Genomic DNA, 26949 nt, shown 5'->3' on the forward strand with positions numbered 1-26949 from the left:
AGTACTTGAGGACGGTGTACAGCAAGGTGTGCTTGTGTGGGCTGGAAAACAGGGAGAACTTGAGGACACTGCACAACAGAGAGTACTTGAGAACGGTGCACAACAAGGAGTGATTGAGGAAGGTGCACAACAAGAAGTGTTTGGAAGTGGTGCACAACAGGGAGTGCTTGAGGATGGTGCACAGCAGGAAATGCTTGAGGGCGGTGAAGTAAAGCGAATGCTTGAGGGCGGTGCACAACAGGTTGTGCATGAGGATGGTGCACAGCGAGGAATACTTCAGGGCGGAACCCAACAGGGCGTGCTTGAGAGAGGTACAAAACAGGGAGTGCTTCAGGGCGGTGCACAGCAGGGAGTGCTTGTGGGGAGTGCACAGCAAGGAGTACTTGAGGGAAGGGCACAGCAGGAGTGGTTCAGAGCTCTGCACAACAGGGAGTGATTGAGGGCGGGCACAACAGGAAGTGCAAGGAGGTATACAACACTTGAGGGCGGTGAACAAGTGATTGCTTGAGGGCAGTGCATAACAGGGAGAGATTGAAGGTGGTGCACAAAAGGGAGTGCTCGATGGTGGTTCACAGCACCGAGTAGTTGAGGACGGTGCACATGGAATGGTTGAGGACCGTGCATAACAGGAATGCCTGAGGGCAGTGCACGAAGAAAGCTTGAGGGTGGGTCGCAACGGGGAGTGCTTGAGTGCGTTGCACCACAAAGAGTGCTTGAGGAAAGTGCGCAACAGGGTATGCTTGAGGACGGTGCACAACAGGAAATGCTTGACGGCGGTGGACTAAAGCAAATGCTTGAGGCAGGCACAACTGTGATTGCTAAAGGGAGGTGCACAACAGAGAGTGCTTGAGATCAGTGTATAACAGTGAGTGACTGAAGATGGTGAACAATAGGGAGTGCCTAAATGTGCTTGAGAACGATGCGCGATATGGAATGCGCTACGACTGCGCATAACGGGAATGCTAGAGGTCGGTGTAAAGAAGGGAGTGCTTGAGGGCAATTCACAACACTGAGTGCTTGAGGGCAGTGCGCAAGAGAGAGTGTTGAAGTGTGTTGCACAAGATGGAGTGCTTGAGGGAAGTGCACAAGAGGGAGTGCTTGAGGGCGGTGCACAACAGAAAGTGTTTGTAGACGGTGCACAAGGGGGGTGCTTGAGGAAGGTGGACAACAGGGAGTGCTTGAGAGTAGTGCACAAAAGGGATTGCTAGAGGGCGGTTCAGAACAGGGAGTGCTAGACGGAAAAGCACAACAGGAGTGCCTCAGGGATGTGCACAATTAGGAGTGATTGAGGGGGTTCAACAGCGATTGCTTGTGGACAGTGCAAAACAGGGAGTGGTTGTGGGTGGTGCACAACAAGGAGTGCTTGATGGATGTGCACATCAGGTAGTGCTTAAGGACGGTGCACAAGAGGGAGTGCTTTAGAACGGTGTTCAGCTAAGATTGCTTGAGGATGGTGCACAACAGGGAGTGCTTGAGGTTAGAGAACAACAGGAAATGATTGAACGCGGTGCATTAAAGCAAATACTTGAAGGCAGTGCACTACAGGGAGAGATTAAAGGTGGTGCACAATAGGGAGGGCCTCAGTGTGGTGCACAACAGGGAATGCTTGAGGACGGTGCACAACAGGTAGTGCATGCGGATGGTGCGCAACAAGTACTTCAGGGCGGAGCACAACAAGGAGAGCTTGAGGGAGGTACGAAACAGGGAGTGCTTCGGGGGATGCACAAGAGGGAGTGCTTGTGGACAGTGCACTACAGGGAGTGCTTGAGAGAGGTGCACAACAGGAATGGTTGAGGACTCTGCACAACAGTGAGTGATTGAGGGCGGGGCGCAACAGGAAGTGCATGTGAGCGATGTACAACAGGGTGTAGTTGAGGATGGTGCACAACAAAGATTGCTTGATCGAGGTGCACAACAGGATTACATAAGGAGTGTGCACAACAGGCATTGCTTGAGGATGGTGTACAACATTTATTGCTTGAGGGCGTTGCACGACAAGGAATGAATGAGGGCGGTGCACAACATGATATGTTTGAGGGCGGTGCACTAAAGCGAAAGCTTGAAGGCGATATACATCAGAGAGTGCATGAAGGCGGGGCACAACAGGGATTTCTTAAGGGGAGTTCACAACAGGGAGTGATTGAAAGTGGTGCACAACAGGGAGTGCTTGTTGGTGGTGCGCAACACCGGGTGTTTGAGGACGGTGGACGACATGAGATGCTGGAGGACTGTGCATAGCAGGAATGTTTGAGGGCGGTGCACAACAAGGAGTGTTTTAGGGCGTTGTGTAACAGAGTGCTTGAGGAAGGTGCACAACAGGGAGTGCTGGAGGACGGAGCACAACAGGGAGTGCTTGAGGGTGGTGCACAACATGGATTACTTGAGGGTTTTCTACAACAGCGAGTGCTTGATGGAGGTGTATAACAGGGACTACTTGAAGACGGTGCACAACAAGGAGTGCTTGAGAGTGATGCACAACAGGAAACACATGAGGGTAGAGCACAACAGGAAGTGCTTGAAGGCATTGCTCAGCAGGAAATGCTTGAAGATGGTGCACAATGGGGTGTGCTGTAGGGCTGTAAACAACAGTAAATGCTTGATGATGGTGCGCAACAGAGTATGTGAGGCAGCTGCCCAACAGGAAGTGCTTTATGGCTGTACACAACAGGGCGTGGTTGAGGGTGGTGCCCAAGAAGGATTGATTTAGGGTGGTGCACAACAGGTAGAGCTTGAAGGTGGTGCCCAATCGGCAATGCTTGAGTGTTGTGCACTACAGGAAGTGCTTGAGGGCATGCACAACAGGGAGTGCTTGAGGATGGTGCCTAACAGGGAGTGCTTGAGTGCGGTGCCCAACAAGGAGTGCTTGAGCGCGGTGCAAAACAGGAAATACTTGAGGAGGTGCACAATCGGGAGTGCATGAGGACGAAGCACAACGGGGAATGCTTGAGGTTGGTCAACAACCGGGTTCTTAAAGGCGGTGCACAACAGGGATTGCTTGAGGGTTTGCATAAGAGTGAGTGCTTGAGGGCGGTACACAAAATGAAATGCTTGAAGGCCATATCCAAAAGGGAGTACTTAAGCACAAGAAGGAGTGCTTGAAGGCATTACACGGTAGGGAATGCTTGAAGATAGTGCACAACATGGAGAGCTTTAGGTCTGTGAACAACAGTTAATGCTTGAGGGTGGTGCATAAAAGAGAATATTCAAAGCAGCTACCCATAAGGGGGTGCTATAGGGCGGTGCCCAAGAAGGAGTGATTTAGGGTGGTGCACAACAGGGAGTGTTTGAAGGTGGTGCCCAACTAGTAATGCTTGAGGGTTGTGCACAACAGGAAGTGTTTAAGGGTGGTTCCCATCAGGGAGCGCTTGAGGAAGGTCCCTAACAGGGAGTGCTTGAGTGCAGTGCCCAACAAGGAGTGCTTAAGGGCGATGCACAACAGGGAGTGCATGAGGGCGGTGAACAACAGGGAGTGGTGTTTGGTGGTGCAAAACGGAATACTTGAGTGCGATGCACAAAAGGAAGTGCTTGAGAGCGGTACACAAAAGGGAATGCTTGAGGGTGGTAAAGAACAGGGAGTGGTTGAGTTCGTTGCACAAGAGGGAGTGATTGAGTTCGGTGCACAAGAGGGATTGCTCAAGGGCGGTGCACAATAGGGAGTCCTTAAGGGCATTGCATAACAGGGGATTATTGAGAGCGTGCAAAATAGGGAATATTTGAGGGCGGTGCACAACAGGAAGTGCTTGAGGGCATTGCACACAAAGGAGTGCTTGAAGGTGGTGCACAATAGGGAGTGCTGAGGGTGGTGCACAAGAGGGACTGCTTGAGGGTGGTGCACGACAGGGAATGATTAAGTGCAGTGCACAGTAAGGAGTGCTTGAGTCAGGTGCACAACGGGGAATACTTGATGTCTGTGCACAACAGGGAAAGACTGAAGGCGGTACACAAGGGATGCTTGAAGGCTGTGCACAACAGGGAATGTTTGAGGACGGTAAGCAACAGGGGGGTGCTTGAGAGCGGCAAACAACAGGGAACGCTTTCGTGCACTGCACAAGAGGGAGTACTTGAGGGCGGTGCACAACAGGGAGTACACAACGGTGGCGCACAATAGGGGGTGCTTGAGGACGTTGCTTAACAGGGAATACTTGAGTGTGGTAAACAACAGGGAGTGGTTGAGTGCGGTGCACAACAAGGAGTGAGGGAGTGCCTGAGGGTGGTGCACAATACGGAGTGCTTAAGGGCGGTGCATAACGGAGTGGTTGAGTTCGGTGCACAAGAAAGGGAATGCTTGAGGGTAGTACATAACAGAAAGTGCTTGAAGGTGGTGCGCAACAGGGAGTGCTTGAGGGGGGTCCAAAACAGGGAATACTTGAGGGCGATGCACAACAGGAAGTGCTTGATGGGGTTGCACAAAAGGGTGTTTGAGGGTGGTGCACAACAGGGATTGCTTGAGGGTGGTGCACAACAAGGAATGGTTGAGTGCAGTGCACAACAGGGAATACGTATGTGCGGTGCAGAACAGAGAGTGCAAGAGTTCAGTGCACAACGGGAAAAGCTCAACGGTGGTTCACAACAGGGAATTCTTGAAGGCGCTGCACAATAGGGAATACTTGAAGGCTGTGCACAACAGGGGATGTTTGAGGGCGGTAAACAACAGGGAATGTTTGAGGGCGATGCACAGCAAGGACTGTTTGAGAGCGGTGCAAAACAGGATATACTTGATGGTGGTGCAGAACCGGAAGTGCTTGAAGGCGGTGCGCAACAATGGGTGCTTGAGAGCGGTGCAAACAGGAAATTCTTGATGGCGGTGCACAACAGGAGGTGCTTAGGGGAGGTGCACAACAGGGAATGCAGATTGCGGGAAGAATCAGGGAGTGCTTGAGTGCGGCAAACAACAGGGAATGCTTGCGTGCCGTGCACAAGATGGAGTGCTTGAGGGTTGTGCACAACAGACCGTAAATATCCTACGGATGGAAATTGTTATAAGTCATCGAAGTTTGGCTTAAGGAGAAGTTAGAAGTGCGACCTGAATAATTCGGCATTTGTAGAAATGATAAAAGTCAAGTGTGTGGATTGTTAGGCTGTCCATTCTTGAAGAAAACAATAAAGTATCATTATGTATTCAGATTTCTGAGATCTTTATAGATTTTATTTTCCGGTATGAGAAGAGATTATGAACATCTTTTGTAACCCTGTCTAGGCCAAGGTTGGATGCATCTCCGGCCAGAGACAATACTGGAGCTGTGAAGGGAACATTCATCGGTATGGTTTCGAATTCCAGCGAGAGCAGCAGCAGAAGCACCACCAACGAGGTGCCTGGCCAACATCCCTACCACGAGGACGACACTAGCCAGGACTCCCTCCTCCTGAAGATGACCTTGGGTGGGTCGTACACTGTTGGCCAGAACCTAGAGGGGTCGTATAACAGTGGGCAGGACTTGTCTTCAACCTTCCGACAATTGTTCTCGAGAAGGAGGATGGATGACTCGTTCCTTCCCTTGGACACCCTCGAGAACACGACCAACGAGACGCTGTTCAATGTCTCGTCTGGGCCCTACAACGAGACCGAGGAGGGAATGAAGGGCCTGGCGAAGGAGATGCCCTTGGAGATGATGTTCAACACGTCCCACATCATCACCATCAGCGCCTACACTTGTCTCATGGTCCTCTCCGCCCTGGGCAACATCTCCGTTCTCAGGTCTATCGCTGGGTAAGTCTACGGCTGGGTCTGTTGGGGACACTGTAGGATGAGTCTGTGGTGGAATATCTAGATGTTCTTATGTCTGTTACTGGATGAAATTGTGGACGAAAACACCGACAGAATTTGAAAGTGAAATTGTGGATGAAGCTCTGATGAAGTAGTGCCCTCCTGTAAGCCTCTGGGTGTATGGTTTTAAGTCTGGAATGACAATTTTTGTTTGATTGTACTGGAAAAGTGTAGTTGTGGAGGACGGAGTGTTTAGTTGGCTTCAATGGAGGAAGGTAGTCTGGAAGGACGGAAACTTGGTACGTTCCACTGGAAAAAGGTAGTTTACAAGGACGGAGTCTTTGGTTTGTTCCAATGGAGGAAGGTGGTCTGGAAGGACGGAATGTTTCGTTGGTTCCACTGGAAAAGGGTAGGCTGGAAGGATGGAATGTATGGTATCAGTAAGTGTGGCTGTCTGAAGGATGGCAGTGTGTGAGGGATACAGGTATATGTCCGTAGCTGGGCAATGTTCACGCATCAGTGTAGGTAATGAGGTGCAGAAGACATTAGTTTGTTAGTGAGCTTTGTCTGCCGTGTTTCTCACTCTAAGATTGATCATACGATCGCCATGGTTCACGCACGGTTTGAATTCTAGCGTGCAGTCGGGCCATATCCAACTCAGGTGTTCTTCCCCTTTCGAGTTGGTCGATAAATGTGTGCCTGACTTAGGCTGTTGTGTGTGTGTGTGTGTGTGTGTGTGTGTGTGTGTGTGTGTGTGTGTGTGTGTGTGTGTGTGTGTGTGTGTGTGTGTGTGTGTGTGTGTGTGTGTTGTCACCATTTGTGCGTTATGGGGAGAGTTTTACACTTGTGTTGTCCCTCTCCTAACCTTCGTATGTATGTACCATTTCTTTACCTGTATGAAAGTCTGTGTGCGCCTGCTTTTGTCTGTTTTCCTCGCGCTACCTCGCTGAAGCGGGGGTAGCGAAGCTATTTCTTGTGTGGCGGGGTAGCGACAGAAATGGATGAAGGCAGCAAGTATATATATATATATATATATATATATATATATATATATATTATTTTTTATTTTGCTTTGTCGCCGTCTCCCGCGTTTGCGAGGTAGCGCAAGGAAACAGACGAAAGAAATGGCCCAACCCACCCCCATACACATGTATATACATACACGTCCACACACGCAAAAATACATACCTATACATCTCAATGTACACATATATATACACACACAGACACATACATATATACCCATGCACACAGTTCACACTGTCTGCCTTTATTCATTTCCATCGCCACCTCGCCACACATGGAATACTATCCCCCTCCCCCCTCATGTGTGCGAGGTAGCGCTAGGAAAAGACAACAAAGGCAACATTCGTTCACACTCAGTCTCTAGCTGTCATGCAATAATGCCCGAAACCACAGCTCCCTTTCCACATCCAGGCCCCACACTATTTTCCATGGTTTACCCCAGACGCTTCACATGCCCTGATTCAATCCACTGACAGCACGTCAACCCCGGTATACCACATCGATCCAATTCACTCTATTCCTTACCCGCCTTTCACCCTTCTGCATGTTCAGGCCCCGATCACTCAAAATCTTTTTCACTCCATCTTTCCACCTAAAATTTGGTCTCCCACTTCTCGTTCCCTCCACCTCCGACACATATATCCTCTTGGTCAATCTTTCCTCACTCATTTTCTCCATGTGACCAAACCATTTCAAAGCACCCTCTTTTGCTCTCTCAACCACACTCTTTTTATTTCCACACATCTCTCTTACCCTTACAGTACTTACTCGATCAAACCACCTCACACCACATGTTGTCCTCAAACATCTCATTTCCAGCACATCCACCCTCCTGCACACAACTCTATCCATATCCCACGCCTCGCAACCATACGACATTGTTGGAAACACTATTCATTCAAACATACCCATTTTTGCTTTCCGAGATAATGTTCTCGACCCCCAAACATTCTTCAAGACTCACAGAATTTTCGCCCCCTCCCCCACCCTATGATTCACTTCCGCCTCCATGGTTCCATCCGCTGCCAGATCCACTCCCAGATATCAAAACACTTTACTTCCTCCAGTTATACTCCATTCAAACTTACCTCCCAATTGACTTGTCCCTCAACCTTACTGTACCTAATAACCTTGCTGTTCTTCACATTTATTCTTAACTTTCTTCTTTCACACACTTTACCAAACTCAGTCTCGAGCTTCTGCAGTTTCTCACATGAATCAGCCAACAGCGCTGTATCATAAGCGAAAAACTACTGACTCACTTCCCAAGCACTCGCATCCACAACAGACTGCATACTTGCCCCTGTTTCCAAAGCTCTTGCATTCACCTCCCTAACCACCCCATCCATAAACAAATTAAACAACCATGGAGACATCACACACCCCTGCCGCAAACCTATATTCACTGAGAACCAATCACTTTCCTCTATTCCTACACGTACATATGCCTTACATCCTCGATAAAAACTTTTCACTGCTTTTAACAGCTTGCCTCCTACACCATATATTCTTAATACCTTCCACAGAGCATCTCCATCAGCTCTATTATATGCCTTCTCCAGATCCATAAATGCTACATACAAATCCATTGGTTTTTCTAAGTATTTCTCACATACATTCGTCAAAGCAAACACCTGATCCACACATCCTCTACCACTTCTGAAACCACACTGCTCTTCCTCAGTCTGATGCTCTGTACATGCCTTCACCCTCTCAATCAATACCCTCCCATATAATTTACCAGGAATACTCAACAAACTTATACCTCTGTAATTTGAGCACTCACTCTCATCCCCTTTGTCTTTGTACAATGGCACTATGCAAGCATTCCGCCAATCCTCAGGTACCTCACCATGAATCATACATACATTAAATAACCTTACCAACCAGTCAACAATACAGTCAACAATACTATCCCAAACCTGCTGCCTTGCCAGCTTTCATCATTCGCAAAGGTTTTACTACTGCGCACCACCTCGACCAAAACACCCTGTATCTGCCACTCTATCACCAAACACATTCAACAAACCTTCAAATTACTCACTCCATCTCCTTCTCACATCACCACTACTTGTTATCACATCCCCATTAGCCCCCTTCAATGAAGTTCCCATTTGCTCCCTTGTCTTAGGCACTTTATTTACCTCCTTCCAAAACATCTTTCTATTCTCCCTAAAATTTAATGATACTCTCTCACCCCAACTCTCATTTGCCCTCTTTTTCATCTCTTGCACCTTGCTCTTGACCTCCTGCCTCTTCCTTTTATACATCTCCCACTCATTTGCATTTTTCCCTGCAAAAACCCTCGAAATGCCTCTCTCTTCCCTTTCACTAATGATCTTACTTCTTCATCCCACCAATCACTACCCTTTCCAATCAACCCACCTCCCACGCTTCTCATGCCACAAGCATCTTTTGCGCAAGCCATCACTGCATCCCTAAATACATCCCATTCCTTCACCATTCCCCTTACCTCCTTTGTTCTCAACTTTTTCCATTCTGTACTCAGTCTCTCCTGGTACGTCCTCACACAAGTCTCCTTCCCAAGCTCACTTACTCTCACCACTCTCTTCACTCCAACATCCTCTTTTCTTTTCTGAAAACCCCTACAAATCTTCACCTTCGCCTCCACAAGATAATGATCAGACATCCCTCCAGTTGCACCTCTCAACACATTAACATCCAAAAGTCTCTCTTTCGCGCGCCTATCAATTAACACGTAATCCTATAACGCTCTCTGGCCATCTCTCCTACTTAAATACGTATACTTATGTATATCTCGCTTTTTAAACCAGGTTTTCCCAATCACCAGTCCTTTTTCAGCACATAAATCTACAAGCTCTTCATTTCCATTTACAACACTGAACATCCCATGTATTCCAATTATTCCCTCAACTGCCACATTCCTCACCTTTGCATTCAAATCACCCATCACTATAACCCGGTCTAGTGAATCAAAACCACTAAAACAATCATTCAGCTGCTCCCAAAACATTGCCTCTCATGATCTTTCTTCTCATGCCCAAGTGCATATGCACCAATAATCACCCATCACTCTCCATCAACTTTCAGTTTTACCCATATCAATCCAGAATTTACTTTCTTACACTCTATCACATACTCCCCCAATTCTGTTTCAGGAGTAGTGCTACTCCTTCCCTTGCTCTTGTCCTCTCACTAACCCCTGACTTTACTCCCAAGACCTTCCCAAACCACTCTTCCCCTTTAATCTTGAGCTTCGTTTCACTCAGATCCAAAACATCCAGGTTCCTTTCCTCAAACATACTACCTATCACTCCTTTTTCCTCATCTTGGTTTCATCCACACACATTTAGACACCCCAATCTGAGCCTTCGAGGAGGATGAGCACTCCCCGCGGTACTCCTTCTTCTGTTTCCCATTTTAGAAAGTTTAAATACAAGGAGGGGAGGGTTTCTGGACCCCCTGCTCCCGTCCCCTTTAGTCGCTGTCTCCCGCGCTAGCGAGACAGCGCAAAGAAACAGACGAAAGAATGGTCCAACCCACCCACATACACATGTACATACATACACGTCAACACACAGAAGTATACATACCTTTAAATCTCAACGTATACATGTATATATACACACACAAACATATACATTTATGCACATGTATATAATTCATACTGTCTGCCTTTAGTCATTCCCATCGCCACCCCGCCACACATGAACCAACAATCCCCAGCCCCCTCTTGTGCGCCAGGTAGCGCTACGAAAGGACAACAAAGGCCACATTCCGTTCACACTCAGTCTCTAGCTGCCACGTAATAATTCACCGAAACCACAGCTCCCTTTCCACACCCAGGCCCCAGAGAACTTTTCATGGTTTAACCCAGACGCTTCACATGCCCTGGTTCAATCCATTGACAGCACGTCGACCCTGGTATACCACATCGTTCCAATTCACTCTATTCCTTTCACGCCTTTCACCCTCCTGCATGTTCAGGCGACGATCACTCAAAATCTTTTTCACTCCATCTTTCCACCTCCAATTTGGTCTCCCACTTCTCCTCGTTCCCTCCGCCTCTGATACATATATCCTCTTGGTCAATCTTTCCTCACTCGTTCTCTCCATGTGACCAAGCCATTTGAAAACAGTCTCTTCTGCTCTCTTAACCACACTCTTTTTATTACCACACATCTCTCTCACCCTTACATTACTTACACGATCAAACCACCTCACACCACATATTGTCCTCAAATATCTCATTTCCATCACATCCACCCTCCTCCGCACGACTCTATCTATAGCCCACGCCTCGCAACTCCATAACATTTTTGGAACCACTATTCCTTCAAACATACCCATTTTTGCTTTCCGAGATAATGTTTTCGACTTCCACGCATTCTTCAACGCTCCCAGAACTTTTGCACCCTCCCCCACCCTATGATTCAATTACACTTCCATGGTTCCATCCGCTACCAAATCCACTCCCAGATATCTAGAACACTTCACTTCCTCCAGTTTTTCTCCATTCAAACTTACCTCCCAATTGATTTTGTCCCTCAACCCTACTGTACATAATGACCTTGCTCTTATTCACATTTACTCTCAGCTTTCTTCTTTCACACACTTTACCAAACTTAGTCACTAGCTTCTGCACTTTCTTACACGAATCAGCCACCAGCGCTTTATCATCAGCGAACACCAACTGACTCACTTCCCAAGCTCTCTCATCCATAACAGACTTCATACTTGCCCTCTTTTCCAAAACTCTTGCATTCATCTCCCTAACAACCTCATCCACAAACAAATTAAAAAACCATGGAGACATCACACACCGCTGTCGCAAACCAACATTCACTGAGAACCAATCACTTTCCTCTCTTCCTACACGTACACAAGCCTTACATCCTCGAAAAAAACTTTTCACTGCTTCTAGTAACTTGCCCCCACGTCATATATTCTTAATACCTTCCACAGAGCATCTCTATCACCTCTACCATATGCCTTTTCCAGATCCATATATGGTATATAAAGATCCATTTGCTTTTCTAAGTATTTTTCATATACATTCTTCAAAGCAACCACCTGATCCACACATCGTATACCACTTCTGAAACCATACTGCTCTTTCCCAGTCTGATGTATTGTACACACCTTCACCCTCTCAATCTATACCCTCCCATATAATTTCCCAAGAATACTCAACAAACTTAAACCTTTGTAATTTGAGCACTCACTTACATTCTCTTTGCCTTTGTACAATGGCACTATGCAAGCATTCCTCCAATCCTTCATACATACATACATACATACATACATACATACAAATAACCTTACCAACCAGTCAGCAATACAGTCACAACCTTTCTTCATACATTCCACTGCAATAACATCCAAACCTGCTGCCTTGTCGGCTTTCATCTTTCGCAAAGCTTTTACTTCCTCTTCTCTGTTTACCAAATCATTCTCCCTAACCCTCTCACTTTGCACACCACCTCTACCAAAACACCCTATATCTACCACTCTATCAACAAACACATTCAACAAACCTTCACAAAACACTATCTCCTCACACTACCACTACTTGTTATCACCTCCCCATTAGCCCCCTTCACTGAAGTTCCCATTTGTTCTCTTGTCTTACGCACTTTATTTACCTCCTTCCAAAACATCATTTTATTCTCCGTAAAATTTAATGATACTCCCCCACCCAAACTCTCATATGCCCTCTTTTTCACCTCTTGCACCTTTTTCTTGACCTCCTGCCTCTTTGTTTTATACATCTCCCAGTCATTTGCATCATTTCCCTGCAAAGATCGTCCAAATGCCTCTCTCTTCTCTTTCATTAATAATCTTACTTCTTCATCCCACTACTCACTACCCTTTCTAATCTGCCAACCTCCCAAACTTCTCATGCCACATGAATCTTTTGCGCAAGCCATCACTGTTTGCATCTGATGTTTTATTTGAATAATGTATGTGAGAAATACTTAGAAAAGCAAAAGGATTTTTATTTAGCATCTATGGATCTGGAGAAGGCATATGATAGAGTTGTTCTGTGGAAGGTATTAAGAATATATGGTGTGGGGGCACGCTGTCAGAAGCAGTGAAAAGTTTTTATCGAGGATGTAAGACATGTGTACGTGTAGGAAGAGAGGAAAGTGATTGGTTCTCAGTGAATATTGGTTCGAGGCAGAGGTGTGTGATATCTCCATGGTTGTTTAATTTGTTTATGGATGGGGTTGCTAGGGAGATGAATGAGAGTTTACGAAAGAAGGGCAAGTATGCAGTCTGTTGTGGATGAGAGAGCTTGGGAAGTGAGTCAGTTGTTGTTCGCTGATGATACAGCGCTGGTGGCTGATTTGTGTGAGAAATTGTAGAAGCTGGTGACTGAGTTTGGTAAAGTGCGTGAAAGAAGAGAGCTGAGTTTAAATGTGAATAAGAGCAACGTTATTTGGTACAGTAGGGCTGAGGGACAAGTCAATTGGGAGGTAAGTTTGAATGGAGAAAAACTGGAGGAAGGGAAGTGTTTTAGATATCTGGGAGTGGATTTGGCAGCGGATGGAACCATGGAAGCGGAAGTTGGAGAGGGAGCGAAAGTTATGGGAGCGTTGAAGAATGTGTGGAAGTCGAGAACATTATCTCGGAAAACCGAAATGGATACGTTTGAGGGAATAGTGGATCCAACAATGTTATATGGCTGCGAGGCGTGGGCTATAGATCGAGTTGTGCGGAGGAGGGTTTATGTCGTGTGAGGTGGTTTGATCGAGTAAGTAATAAGGTAAGAGAGATGTGTGGTAATAGAAAGAGTGTGGTTGAGAGAGCAGAAGTGTTTTGAAATGGTCTGGTCATATGGAGAGAATGAGTGAGGAAAGATTGACCAAGAGGATATATGTGTCAGAGGTGGAGGGAACGAGGAAAAGTGGGACCCCATATTGGAGAAGGAAAGATGGAGTGAAAAAGTTATTCAGTGATCGCGGCCTGAACATGCAGGAGGGTGAAAGGCGTGCAAGGAATAGACTGAATTGGAACGATGTGGTATACCGGGGTCGACGTGCTGTCAATGTATTGATAGAGGGCATGTGAAGCGTCTGGGGTAAACCATGGAAAGTTCTGTGGGACCTGGATGTGGAAATTGAGCTGTGGTTTCGGTACTTTATTACATGACAGTTAGAGACTGAGTGTGAACGAATGTTGCATTTGTTGTCTTTTCCTAGCGCTACCTCGCGCACTTGAGGGAGGAGGGGGTTGTAATTTCATGTGTGGCGGGTTCGCGATGGGAATGAATAAGGGCAGACATTATGAATTATGTACATGTGTATATATCTACATGTCTGTGTGTATATATATATGTATACGTTGAGATGTATAGGTCTGTATATTTCCGTGTATAGACGTGCATGTACATACATGTGTATGTGGGTAGGTTGGGCCATTCTTTCGCCTGTTTCCTTGCGCTACGTCGCTAACGCGGGAGACAGCGACAAAGCAAAATAATGATAATAATATATGATATAACATATATATATATATATATATATATATATATATATATATATATATATATATATATATATATATATATATATACATATATATATGGCACTATGCACGCATTCCGCCAATCCTCAGGCACCTCGCCATGAGTCATACATACATTAAATAACCTTACCAACCAGTCAATAATACAGTCACCCCTTTTTTAATAAATTCCACTGCGATACCATCCAAACCTGCTGCCTTGCCGGCTTTCATCTTCCGCAAAGCTTTTACTACTGCTTCTCTGTTTACCAAATCATTTTCCCTAACTCTCTCACTTTGCACACCACCTCGACCAAAACACCCTATATCTGCCACTCTATCATCAAACACATTCAACAAACCTTCAAAATACTCACTCCATCTCCTTCTCACATCACCACTACTTGTTATCACCTCCCCATTTGCGCCATTCACTGAAGTTCCCATTTGCTCCCTTGTCTTACGCACTTTATTTACCTCCTTCCAGAACATCTTTTTATTCTCCCTAAAATTTAATGATACTCTCTCACCCCAACTCTCATTTGCCTTCTTTTTCACCTCTTGCACCTTTCTCTTGTCCTCCTGTCTCTTTCTTTTATACATCTCCCACTCAATTGCATTTTTTCCCTGCAAAAATCGTCCAAATGCCTCTCTCTTTTCTTTCACTTTGTATAAAGGCAAAGGGGATAAGAGTGAGTGCTCAAATCACAGAGGTATAAGTTTGTTGAGTATTCCTGATAAATTATATGGGAGGGTATTGATTGAGAGGGTAAAGGCATGTACAGAGCATCAGATTGGGGAAGAGCAGTGTGGTTTCAGAAGTGGTAGAGGATGTGTGGATCAGGTGTTTGCTTTAAAGAATGTATGTGAGAAATACTTAGAAAAGCAAATGGATTTGTATGTAGCATTTATGGATCTGGAGAAGGCATATGATAGAGTTGATAGAGATGCTCTGTGGAAGGTATTAAGAATATATGGTGTGGGAGGAAAGTTGTTAGAAGCAGTGAAAAGTTTTTATCGAGGATGTAAGGCATGTGTACGTGTAGGAAGAGAGGAAAGTGATTGGTTCTCAGTGAATGTAGGTTTGCGGAAGGGGTGTGTGATGTCTCCATGGTTGTTTAATTTGTTTATGGATGGGGTTGTTAGGGAGGTGAATGCAAGAGTTTTGGAAAGAGGGGCAAGTATGAAATCTGTTGGGGATGAGAGAGCTTGGGAAGTGTCAGTTGTTGTTCGCTGATGATACAGCGCTGGTGGATGATTCATGTGAGAAACTGCAGAAGCTGGTGACTGAGTTTGGTAAAGTGTGTGAAAGAAGAAAGTTAAGAGTAAATGTGAATAAGAGCAAGGTAATTAGGTACAGTAGGGTTGAGGGTCAAGTCAACTAGGAGGTAAGTTTGAATGGAGAAAAACTGGAGGAAGTAAAGTGTCTTAGATATCTGGGAGTATATCTGGCAGCGGATGGAACCATGAAAGCGGAAGTGGATCATAGGGTGGGTTAGGGGGCGAAAATCCTGGGAGCCTTGAAGAATGTGTGGAAGTCGAGAACATTATCTCGGAAAGCAAAAATGGGTATGTTTGAAGGAATAGTGGTTCCAACAATGTTATATGGTTGCGAGGGGTGGGCTATGGATAGAGTTGTGCGCAGGAGGATGGATGTGCTGGAAATGAGATGTTTGAGGACAATGTGTGGTGTGAGGTGGTTTGATCGAGTAAGTAACGTAAGGGTAAGAGAGATGTGTGGAAATAAAAAGAGCGTGGTTGAGAGAGCAGAAGAGGGTGTTTTGAAATGGTTTGGGCACATGGAGAGAATGAGTGAGGAAAGATTGACCAAGAGGATATATGTTTCGGAGGTGGAGGGAACGAGGAGAAGTGGGAGACCAAATTGGAGGTGGAAAGATGGAGTGAAAAAGATTTTGTGTGATTGGGGCCTGAACATGCAGGAAGGTGAAAGGAGGGCAAGGAATAGAGTGAATTGGATCGATGTGGTATATCGGGGTTGACGTGCTGTCAGTGGATTGAATCAGGGCATGTGAAGCGTCTAGGGTAAACCATGGAAAGCTGTGTAGGTATGTATATTTGCGTGTGTGGACGTATGTATATACATGTGTATGGGGGTGGTTTGGGCCATTTCTTTCGTCTGTTTCCTTGCGCTACCTCGCAAACGCGGGAGACAGCGACAAAGCAAATATATATGTATATATATATATATATATATATATATATATATATATATATTTATTTATTTATTTTTTTACTTTTATTTATTTATCTTGCTTTGTCACTGTCTCCCGCGTTAGCGAGGTAGCGTAAGGAAACAGACGAAAGAATGGCCCAACCCGCCCACATACACATGTATATACATACATGCACGTCCACACACGCAAATATACATACCTATACATCTCAATGTACACATATATATACACACACAGACATATATACACATGTACATAATTCATACTGTCTGCCTTTATTTGTTCCCATCGTCACCCCGCCACACATGGATTAACAACCCCCTCCCCCCTCATGTGTGCGAGGTAGCGCTAGAAAAAGACTCCAAAGGCCCCATTCGTTCACACTCAGTCTCTAGCTGCCATGTAATAATGCACCGAAACCACAGCTCCCTTTCCACAGGCTCCACACAACTTTCCATGGTTTACCCGAGACGCATCACATGCCCTGGTTCAATCCATTGACAGCACGTCGACCACGGTATACCACATCGTTCCAATTCACTCTATTCCTTGCACACCTTTCACCCTCCTGCATGTTTAGACCCCGATAACTCAAAATCTTTTTCACTCCATCTTTCCACCTAAAATTTGGTCTCCCACTTCTCCTCATTCCCTCCACCTCTGACACATATATCCTCTTGGTCAATCTTTCCTCACTCATTCTCTCCATGTGACCAAACCATTTCAAAACACTCTCTTCTGCTCTCTCAACCACACTCTTTTTATTTCCATACATCTCTCTTACCCTTACATTACTTACTCGATCAAACCACCTCACACCACATATTGTCCTCAAACATCTCATTTCCAGCACATCCACCCTCCTGCGCACAACTCTATCCATAGCCCACGCCTCGCAACCATACAACATTGTTGGAACCACTATTCCTTCAAACATACCCATTTTTGCTTTCCGAGATAATGTTCTCGACTTCCAAACATTCTTCAATGCTCCCAGAATTTTCGCCCTCTCCCCCACCCTATGATTCACTTCCGCCTCCATGGTTCCATCCGCTGCCAGATCCACTCCCAGATATCTAAAACACTTTACTTCCTCCAGTTTTTCTCCATTCAAACTTACCTCCCAATTGATTTGACCCTCAACCCTACTGTACCTAATAACCTTGCTCTTATTCACATTTACTCTTAACTTTCTTCTTTCACAGACTTTACCAAACTCAGTCACCAGCTTCTGCAGTTTCTCACTCGAATCAGCCACCAGCGCTGTATCATCAGCGAACAACAACTGACTCACTTCCCAAGCTCTCTCATCCACAACAGACTTCATACTTGCCCCTCTTTCCAAAACTCTTGCATTCACCTCCCTAACAACCCCATCCATAAACAAATTAAACAACCATGGAGACATCACACACCCCTGCCGCAAACCTACATTCACTGAGAACCAATCACTTTCCTCTCTACCTACACGTACACATGCCTTACATTCTCGAAAAACACTTTTCACTGCTTCTAACAACTTGCCTCCCACACCATATATTATTAATACCTTCCACAGAGCATGTCTATCAACTCTATCATATGCCTTCTCCAGATCCATAAATGCTACATACAAATCCATTTGTTGTTCTAAGTATTTCTCACATACATTCTTCAAAGCAAACACCTGATCCACACATCCTCTACCACTTCTGAAACCACACTGCACTTCCCCAATCTGATGCTCTGTACATGCCTTCACCCTCTCAATAAATACCCTCCCATATAATTTACCAGGAATACTCAACAAACTTATACCTCTGTAATTTGAGCACTCACTCTTATCCCCTTTGCCTTTGTACAATGGCACTATGCAAGCATTCCGCCAATCCTCAGGCACCTCGCCATGAATCATATATACATTTAATAACCTTACCCACCAGTTAACAATACAGTCACCCCGTTTTTTAATAAATTCCACTGCAATACCATCCAAACCTGCTGCCTTGCCGGCTTTCATCTTCCGCAAAGCTTTTACTACCTCTTCTCTATTTACCAAATCATTTTCCCTAACCCTCTCACTTTGCACACCACCTCGACCAAAACACCCTATATCTGCCACTCTATCATCAAACACATTCAACAATCCTTCAAAATACTCATTCCATCTCCTTCTCACATCACCACTACTTGTTATCACCTCCCCATTAGCCCCCTTCACTGAAGTTCACATTTGCTCCCTTGTCTTACGCACTTTATTTACCTCCTTCCAGAACATCTTTTTATTCTTCCTGAAATTTAATGATACTCTCTCACCCCAACTCTCATTTGCCCTCTTTATCACCTCTTGCACCTTTCTCTTGACCTCCTGCCTCTTTCATTTATACCTATCCCACTCATTTGCATTTTTCCCTGCAAAAATTGTCCAAATGCTTCTCTCTTCTCTTTCACTAATAATCTTACTTCTTCATCCCACCACTTACTACCTTTTCTAATCAACCCACCTCCCAAGCTTCTCATGCCACAAGCATCTTTTGCGCAAGCCATCACTGCTTCCCTAAATACATCCCATTCTTCCCCCATTCCCCTTACCTGCTTTGTTCTAACCTTTTTCTATTCTGTACTCAGTCTCTCCTGGTACTTCCTCACACAAGTCTCCTTCCCAAGCTCACTTACTCTCACCACTCTCTTCACCCCAACATTCTCTCTTCTTTTCTGATAACTTCTACAAATCTTCACCTTCGCCTCCACAAGATAATGATCAAACATCCCTCCAGTTGCACCTCTCATCACATTAACATCCAAAAGTCTCTCTTTCGTGCGTCTATCAATTAACACGTAATCCAAAAACGCTCTCTGGCCATCTCTGTAACTTACATACGTATACTTACGTATTTCTCGCTTTTTAAACCAGGTATTCCCAATCACCAGTCCTTTTTCAGCACATGAATCTACAAGCTATTCATCATTTCCATTTACAACACTGAACACTCCATGTATACCAATTATTCCCTCAACTGCCACATTCCTCACCTTTGCATTCAAATCACCCATAACTATAAGCCTGTCTTGTGCATGAAAACCACTAAGACACTCATATATATATATATATATATATATATATATATATATATATATATATATATATATATATATATATATATATATATATATATATATATATATATATATATATATATTTTTTTTTTTTTTTTTTTTTTTTTTTTATACTTTGTCGCTGTCTCCCGCGTTTGCGAGGTAGCGCAAGGAAACAGACGAAAGAAATGGCCCAACCCCCCCCCCCCCCATACACATGTACATACACACGTCCAGACACGCAAATATACATACCTACACAGCTTTCCATGGTTTACCCCAGACGCTTCACATGCCTTGCTTCAATCCACTGACAGCACGTCAACCCCTGTATACCACATGACTCCAATTCACTCTATTTCTTGCCCTCCTTTCACCCTCCTGCATGTTCAGGCCCCGATCACACAAAATCTTTTTCACTCCATCTTTCCACCTCCAATTTGGTCTCCCTCTTCTCCTCGTTCCCTCCACCTCCGACACATATATCCTCTTGGTCAATCTCTCCTCACTCATTCTCTCCATGTGCCCAAACCATTTCAAAACACCCTCTTCTGCTCTCTCGACCACGCTCTTTTTATTTCCACACATCTCTCTTACCCTTACGTTACTTACTCGATCAAACCACCTCACACCACACATTGTCCTCAAACATCTCATTTCCAGCACATCCATCCTCCTGCGCACATCTCTATCCATAGCCCACGCCTCGCAACCATACAGCATTGTTGGAACCACTATTCCCTCAAACATACCCATTTTTGCTTTCCGAGATAATGTTCTCGACTTCCACACATTTTTCAAGGCTCCCAAAATTTTCGCCCCCTCCCCCACCCTATGATCCACTTCCGCTTCCATGGTTCCATCCGCTGACAGATCCACTCCCAGATATATATATATATATATATATATATATATGGAGGCTAAGGTGAAGATTAGTATGGGTTTTCAGAAAAGAGGAGTGAATGTTGGGGTGAAGAAGGTGGTGAGAGTAAGTGAGCTTGGGAAGGAGACCTGTGTGGGGAAGTACCAGGAGAGACTGTGTACAGAATGGAAAAAGGTGAGAACAATGGAAGTAAGGGGAGTGGGGGAGGAATGGGATGCATTTAGGGAATCAGTGATGGATTGCGCAAAAGATGCTTGTGGCATGAGAAGAGTGGGAGGTGGGCTGTTTAGAAAGGGTAGTGAGTGGTGGGATGAAGAAGTAAGAGTATTAGTGAAAGAGAAGAGAGAGGCATTTGGACGATTTTTGCAGGGAAAAAATGCAATTGAGTGGGAGAAGTATAAAAGAAAGAGACAGGAGGTCAAGAGAAAGGTGCAAGAGGTGAAAAAAAGGGCAAATGAGAGTTGGGTTGAGAGACTATCAGTAAATTTTCGGGAGAATAAAAAGATGTTCTGGAAGGAGGTAAATAGGGTGCGTAAGACAAGGGAGCAAATGGGAACTTCAGTGAAGGGCGTAAATGGGGAGGTGATAACAAGTAGTGGTGATGTGAGAAGGAGATGGAATGAGTATTTTGAAGGTTTGTTGAATGTGTCTGATGACAGAGTGGCAGATATAGGGTGTTTTGGTCGAGGTGGTGTGCAAAGTGAGAGGGTTAGGGAAAATGATTTGGTAAACAGAGAAGAGGTAGTAAAAGCTTTGCGGAAGATGAAAGCCGGCAAGGCAGCAGGTTTGGATGGTATTGCAGTGGAATTTATTAAAAAAGGGGGTGACTGTATTGTTGACTGGTTGGTAAGGTTATTTAATGTATGTATGACTCATGGTGAGGTGCCTGAGGATTGGCGGAATGCGTGCATAGTGCCATTGTACAAAGGCAAAGGGGATAAGAGTGAGTGCTCAAATTACAGAGGTATAAGTTTGTTGAGTATTCCTGGTAAATTATATGGGAGGGTATTGATTGAGAGGGTGAAGGCATGTACAGAGCATCAGATTGGGGAAGAGCAGTGCGGTTTCAGAAGTGGTAGAGGATGTGTGGATCAGGTGTTTGCTTTGAAGAATGTATGTGAAAAATACTTAGAAAAGCAAATGGATTTGTATGTAGCATTTATGGATCTGGAGAAGGCATATGATAGAGTTGATAGAGATGCTCTGTGGAAGGTATTAAGAATATATGGTGTGGGAGGCAAGTTGTTAGAAGCAGTGAAAAGTTTTTATAGAGGATGTAAGGCATGTGTACGTGTAGGAAGAGAGGAAAGTGATTGGTTCTCAGTGAATATAGGTTTGCGGCAGGGGTGTGTGATGTCTCCATGGTTGTTTAATTTGTTTATGGATGGGGTTGTTAGGGAGGTAAATGCAAGAGTCCTGGAAAGAGGGGCAAGTATGAAGTCTGTTGGGGATGAGAGAGCTTGGGAAGTGAGTCAGTTGTTGTTCGCTGATGATACAGCGCTTGTGGCTGATTCATGTGAGAAACTGCAGAAGCTGGTGAATGAGTTTGGTAAAGTGTGTGGAAGAAGAAAGTTAAGAGTAAATGTGAATAAGAGCAAGGTTATTAGGTACAGTAGGGTTGAGGGTCAAGTCAATTGGGAGGTGAGTTTGAATGGTGAGAGGCTGGAGGAAGTGAAGTGTTTTAGATATCTGGGAGTGGATCTGTCAGCGGATGGAACCATGGAAGCGGAAGTGGATCATAGGGTGGGGGAGGGGGCGAAAATTTTGGGAGCCTTGAAAAATGTGTGGAAGTCGAGAACATTATCTCGGAAAGCAAAAATGGGTATGTTTGAAGGAATAGTGGTTCCAACAATGTTGTATGGTTGCGAGGCGTGGGCTATGGATAGAGTTGTGCGCAGGAGGATGGATGTGCTGGAAATGAGATGTTTGAGGACAATGTGTGGTGTGAGGTGGTTTGATCGAGTAAGTAACGCAAGGGTAAGAGAGATGTGTGGAAATAAAAAGAGCGTGGTTGAGAGAGCAGAAGAGGGTGTTTTGAAATGGTTTGGGCACATGGAGAGAATGAGTGAGGAAAGATTGACCAAGAGGATATATGTGTCGGAGGTGGAGGGAACGAGGAGAAGAGGGAGACCAAATTGGAGGTGGAAAGATGGAGTGAAAAAGATTTTGTGTGATCGGGGCCTGAACATGCAGGAGGGTGAAAGGAGGGCAAGGAATAGAGTGAATTGGAGCGATGTGGTATACAGGGGTTGACGTGCTGTCAGTGGATTGAATCAAGGCTGTGTAGGTATGTATATTTGCGTGTGTGGACGTGTATATGTACATGTGTATGGGGGGGGGTTGGGCCATTTCTTTCGTCTGTTTCCTTGCGCTACCTTGCAAACGCGGGAGACAGCGACAAAGTATAAAAAAAAAAAAAAAAAAAAAATATATATATATATATATATATATATATATATATATATATATATATATATATATATATATATATATTTTTATTCATTTATTTGTTTATTTTGCTTTGTCGCTGTCTTCCGCGTTAGCGACTTAGCGCAATGAAACAGACGAAAGAATGGCCCAACCCACTCACATACCCATGTATATAAATTCACGTCCACACACGCAAATATACATGCCTATACATCTCATCGTATACATATATATACACACACAGACTTATACATTTATACACATGTACATAATTCATACTGTCTGCCTTTATTCATTCCCATCGAACCCTCCGCACACACGAAATAACAACCCCCTCCCCCTCATAGGGTAGCGCTAGGAAAAGACAACAAAGGCCACATTCGTTCACAATCAGTCTCTGCCATTCATGTAATAATGCACCGAAATCACAGCTCCCTTTCCACATCCAGGCCCCACACAACTTTCCATGGTTTACCCCAGACGCTTCACATGCCCTGGTTCAATCCATTGACGGCACGTCAACCCCGGTATACCACATCGTTCCAATTAACTCTATTCCTTGCACACCTTTCACCTTCCTGCATGTTTAGGCCCCGTTCACTCAAACTCATTTTCGCTCCATCTTTCCACCTCCAATTTGGTTTCCCACTTCTCCTCGTCCCCTCAGCCTCTGATACATATATCCTCTTGGTCAATCTTTCCTCACTCATTCTCTCAATGTGACCAAACCATTTGAAAACACCCTCTTCTGCTCTCTCAACCACACTCTTTTTATTTTCACACATCTCTCTTACCCCATTATTACTTACTCGATCAAACCACCTCACACCACATAATGTCCTCAAACATCTCATTTCCTGCACAACTCTATCTATAGCCCACGCCTCGCAGCCAAATAACATTGTTGAAACCATTATTCCTTCAAACATACCCAATTTTCCGAGATAATGTTCTCGACTTCTACACATTCTTCAAGGCTCCCAGAATTTTCACCCCCTTCCCCACCCTATGAATCACTTCCGCTGCCATGGTTCCACCCGCTGTCAAATCCACCTCCAGATATCTAAAACACTTCACTTCCTCCAGTTTTTCGCCATTCAGACTTACCTCATAATTGACTTGACCCTCATCCTTACTGTACCAAATAACCTTGTTCACATTTACTCTCAGCATTCTTCTTTCACACACTTTTCCAAACTCAGTCACAAGCTTCTGTAGTTTCTCATATGAATCAGCAACCAGCGCTGCATCATCAGCGAACAACAACTGACTCACTTCCCCAGCTGTGTCATCCACAAGAGACTGCATTCTTGCCCCTCTTTCAAAAACTCTTGCTTTCACCTCCCTAACAACGCCATCTATAAACAAATTAAACAACCATTGAGACATCACACACCCCTGTCGCAAACCTACATTCACTGAGAAGCAATAACTTTCCTCTCTTCCTACACGTACACATGCCTTACATCCTCGATAAAAACTTTTCACTGCTTCTGACAACTTGTCTCCCACACCATATATTCTTAATACCTTCCACAGAGAATCTCTATGAACTCTATCATATGCCCTTTCCAGATCTATAAATGATACATACAAATCCATTTGCTTTTCTAACTATTTCTCACATACATTCTTCAAAGGAAACACCTGATCCACTCATTCTCTATCAATATTGAAACCACACTCCTTTTTCCTCAATCTGATGCTCTGCACATGCCTTCACCCTCTCCATCAATACCCTCTCATATAATTTACCAGGAATACTCAACAAACTTATACCTCTGTAATTTGAGCACTCACCTTTATCCCCTTTGCCTTTGTACAATGGCACTATGCAAGCATTCCGTCAATCCTAGGCACCTCACCATGAATCATACATACATTGAATAACCTTACCAACCAGTCAACAATACAGTCACCCCCCTTTTTTTTAGTAAATTCCACTGCAATACCATCCAAACCCGCTGCCTTGCCGGATTTCATTTTCCGTAAAGCTTTTCCTACCTCTTCTCTTTTTAACAAATCATTTTTCCCTAACCATCTCACGTTGCACACCGCCTCGACGAAAACACTCTATATCTGCCACTCTATCATCAAACACATTCACCAAACCTTCAAAATACTCACTCCATCTAATTCTTAGATCACCACTACTTTTTATCACTTCCCCATTAGCCCCCTTAATTGAAGTTCCCATTTGTTCCCTTGTCTTACGCACTTTATTTACCTCCTTCCAAAACATTTTTTTATTCCTCCTAAAATTTATTGATACTCTCTCACCCAAACTTTCATTTGCCCTGTTTTTCACCTCTTGAACCTTTCTCTTAACTTCCTACCTCTTTCTTTTATACATCTCCCAGTCATTTGCATTATTTCCCTGCAAAAATCGTCCAAATGCCTCTCTCTTCTCTTTCACTAATAATCTTACTTCTTCATCCCACCATTCACTACCCTTTCTAATCTGCCCACTTCCCATGCTTCTCATGCCACAAGCATCTTTTGCGCAATCCATCACAGCTTCCCTAAATACATCCCATTCCTCCCCCACTCACCTTACGTCCTTTGTTATCACCTTTTTCCATTCTGCACTCAGTCTCTCCTGGTACTTTCTCGCACAAGTCTCCTTCACAAGCTCACTTACTCTCACCACTCTTTTCACCGGAACATTCTCGCTTCTTCTCTGAAAACCTCTTCAAATCTTCACCTTCGACTCCACAAGATAATGATCAGACATCCCTCCAGTTGCACCTCTCAGCACATTACATCCAAAAGTCTCTCGTGCGCCTATGAATTATCACATAATCCAGTAACGCTTTCTGGCCGTCTCTCCTACTTACATACGTATACTTATGTATATCTCACTTTTTAAAACAGGTATTCCCAATCACCAGCCTTTTTTCAGCATATGAATCTACAAGCTCTTCACCATTTACATTTAGAACACTGAACACCCAATACATACCAATTATTCCATCAACTGCCACATTACTCACTTTGTATTAAAATCACCCATCACTATAACCCGGTCTCGTGCATCAAAACTACTGACACACTCACTCAGCTGCTCCCAAAACACTTGCCTCTCATGATCTTTCTTCTCATGCCCAGGTGGATATGCACCAATAATCACCCATCTCTCTCCATCCACTTTCAATTTTACCCATATCAAACTAGAGTTAACTTTCTTACACTCTATCACATATTCCCACCACTCCTGTTTCAGGAGTAGTTCTACTCTTTCCCTTGCTATTGTCCTCTCACTAACCCCTGAATTTACTCCCAAGACATTCCCAAAGCACTCTTCCTCTTTACCATTGAGCTTCGTTTCACTCAGAACCAAAACATCCAGTATCCTTTCCTGAAACATACTACCTATCTCGCCTTTTTTCCAATTTTGGTTACATCAATACACTTATAGACACTCCAATCTAAGCCTTTGAGGAGGATGAGCACTCCCCGCGTGACTCCTCCTTCTGTTTCCCCTTTTAGAAAGTTAAAATATAAGGATGGGAGTGTTTCCATCCACGCACCCGTCCCCTTTAGTCGCTTTCTACGACACGTGAGGAATGCGTGGGAAGTATTCTTTCTCCCCTATCCCCAGGGATAATATATATATATATATATATATATATATATATATATATATATATATATATATATATATATATATATATATATATATATATATATATATATATATATATATATATATATGTATATATATATTTTATTATTTTTTTTTATCATTTTGCTTTGTCGCTGTCTCCCGCGTTAGCGAGGTAGCGCAAGGAAACAGACGAAAGAATGGCCCAACCCGCCCACAAACACATGTACATACATACATGTCTACACACACACAATATACATACCTATACATCTCAATGTACACATATATATATACACACACAGACATATACATATACATGTACATAATTCATACTGTCTGCCTTTAATTGTTCCCATCGTCACCTCGCCAAACATGGAATAACAACCCCCTCCCCCCTCATGTGTGCGAGGTAGCGCTAGGAAAAACATCAAAGGCCCCATTCGTTCACACTCAGTCTCTAGCTGCCATGTAATAATGCACCGTACCACAGCTCCCTTTCCACATCCAGGCCCCATACACTTTGCATGGTTTACCCCAG

The 26949-nt window shown here is 44.4% G+C and overlaps 1 protein-coding gene across 1 annotated transcript in view; it reads left to right on the forward strand.

Moving 5' to 3' along the window:
• Positions 1–4630: 4630 nt before the first annotated feature.
• Positions 4631–26949, forward strand: part of LOC139750628 (gonadotropin-releasing hormone II receptor-like) — a 326876-nt gene continuing 304557 nt past the window's right edge. Inside the window, exons 1-2 of the mRNA XM_071665304.1 lie at positions 4631–4818; positions 5198–5707. Coding sequence (XP_071521405.1) covers positions 4631–4818; positions 5198–5707 — 698 coding nt within the window. The remainder of the gene's footprint in view (positions 4819–5197; positions 5708–26949) is intronic.

Source organism: Panulirus ornatus, chromosome 10 (assembly GCF_036320965.1).
Source record: "Panulirus ornatus isolate Po-2019 chromosome 10, ASM3632096v1, whole genome shotgun sequence".
NCBI classification, from domain to species: Eukaryota; Metazoa; Arthropoda; class Malacostraca; order Decapoda; family Palinuridae; genus Panulirus; species Panulirus ornatus.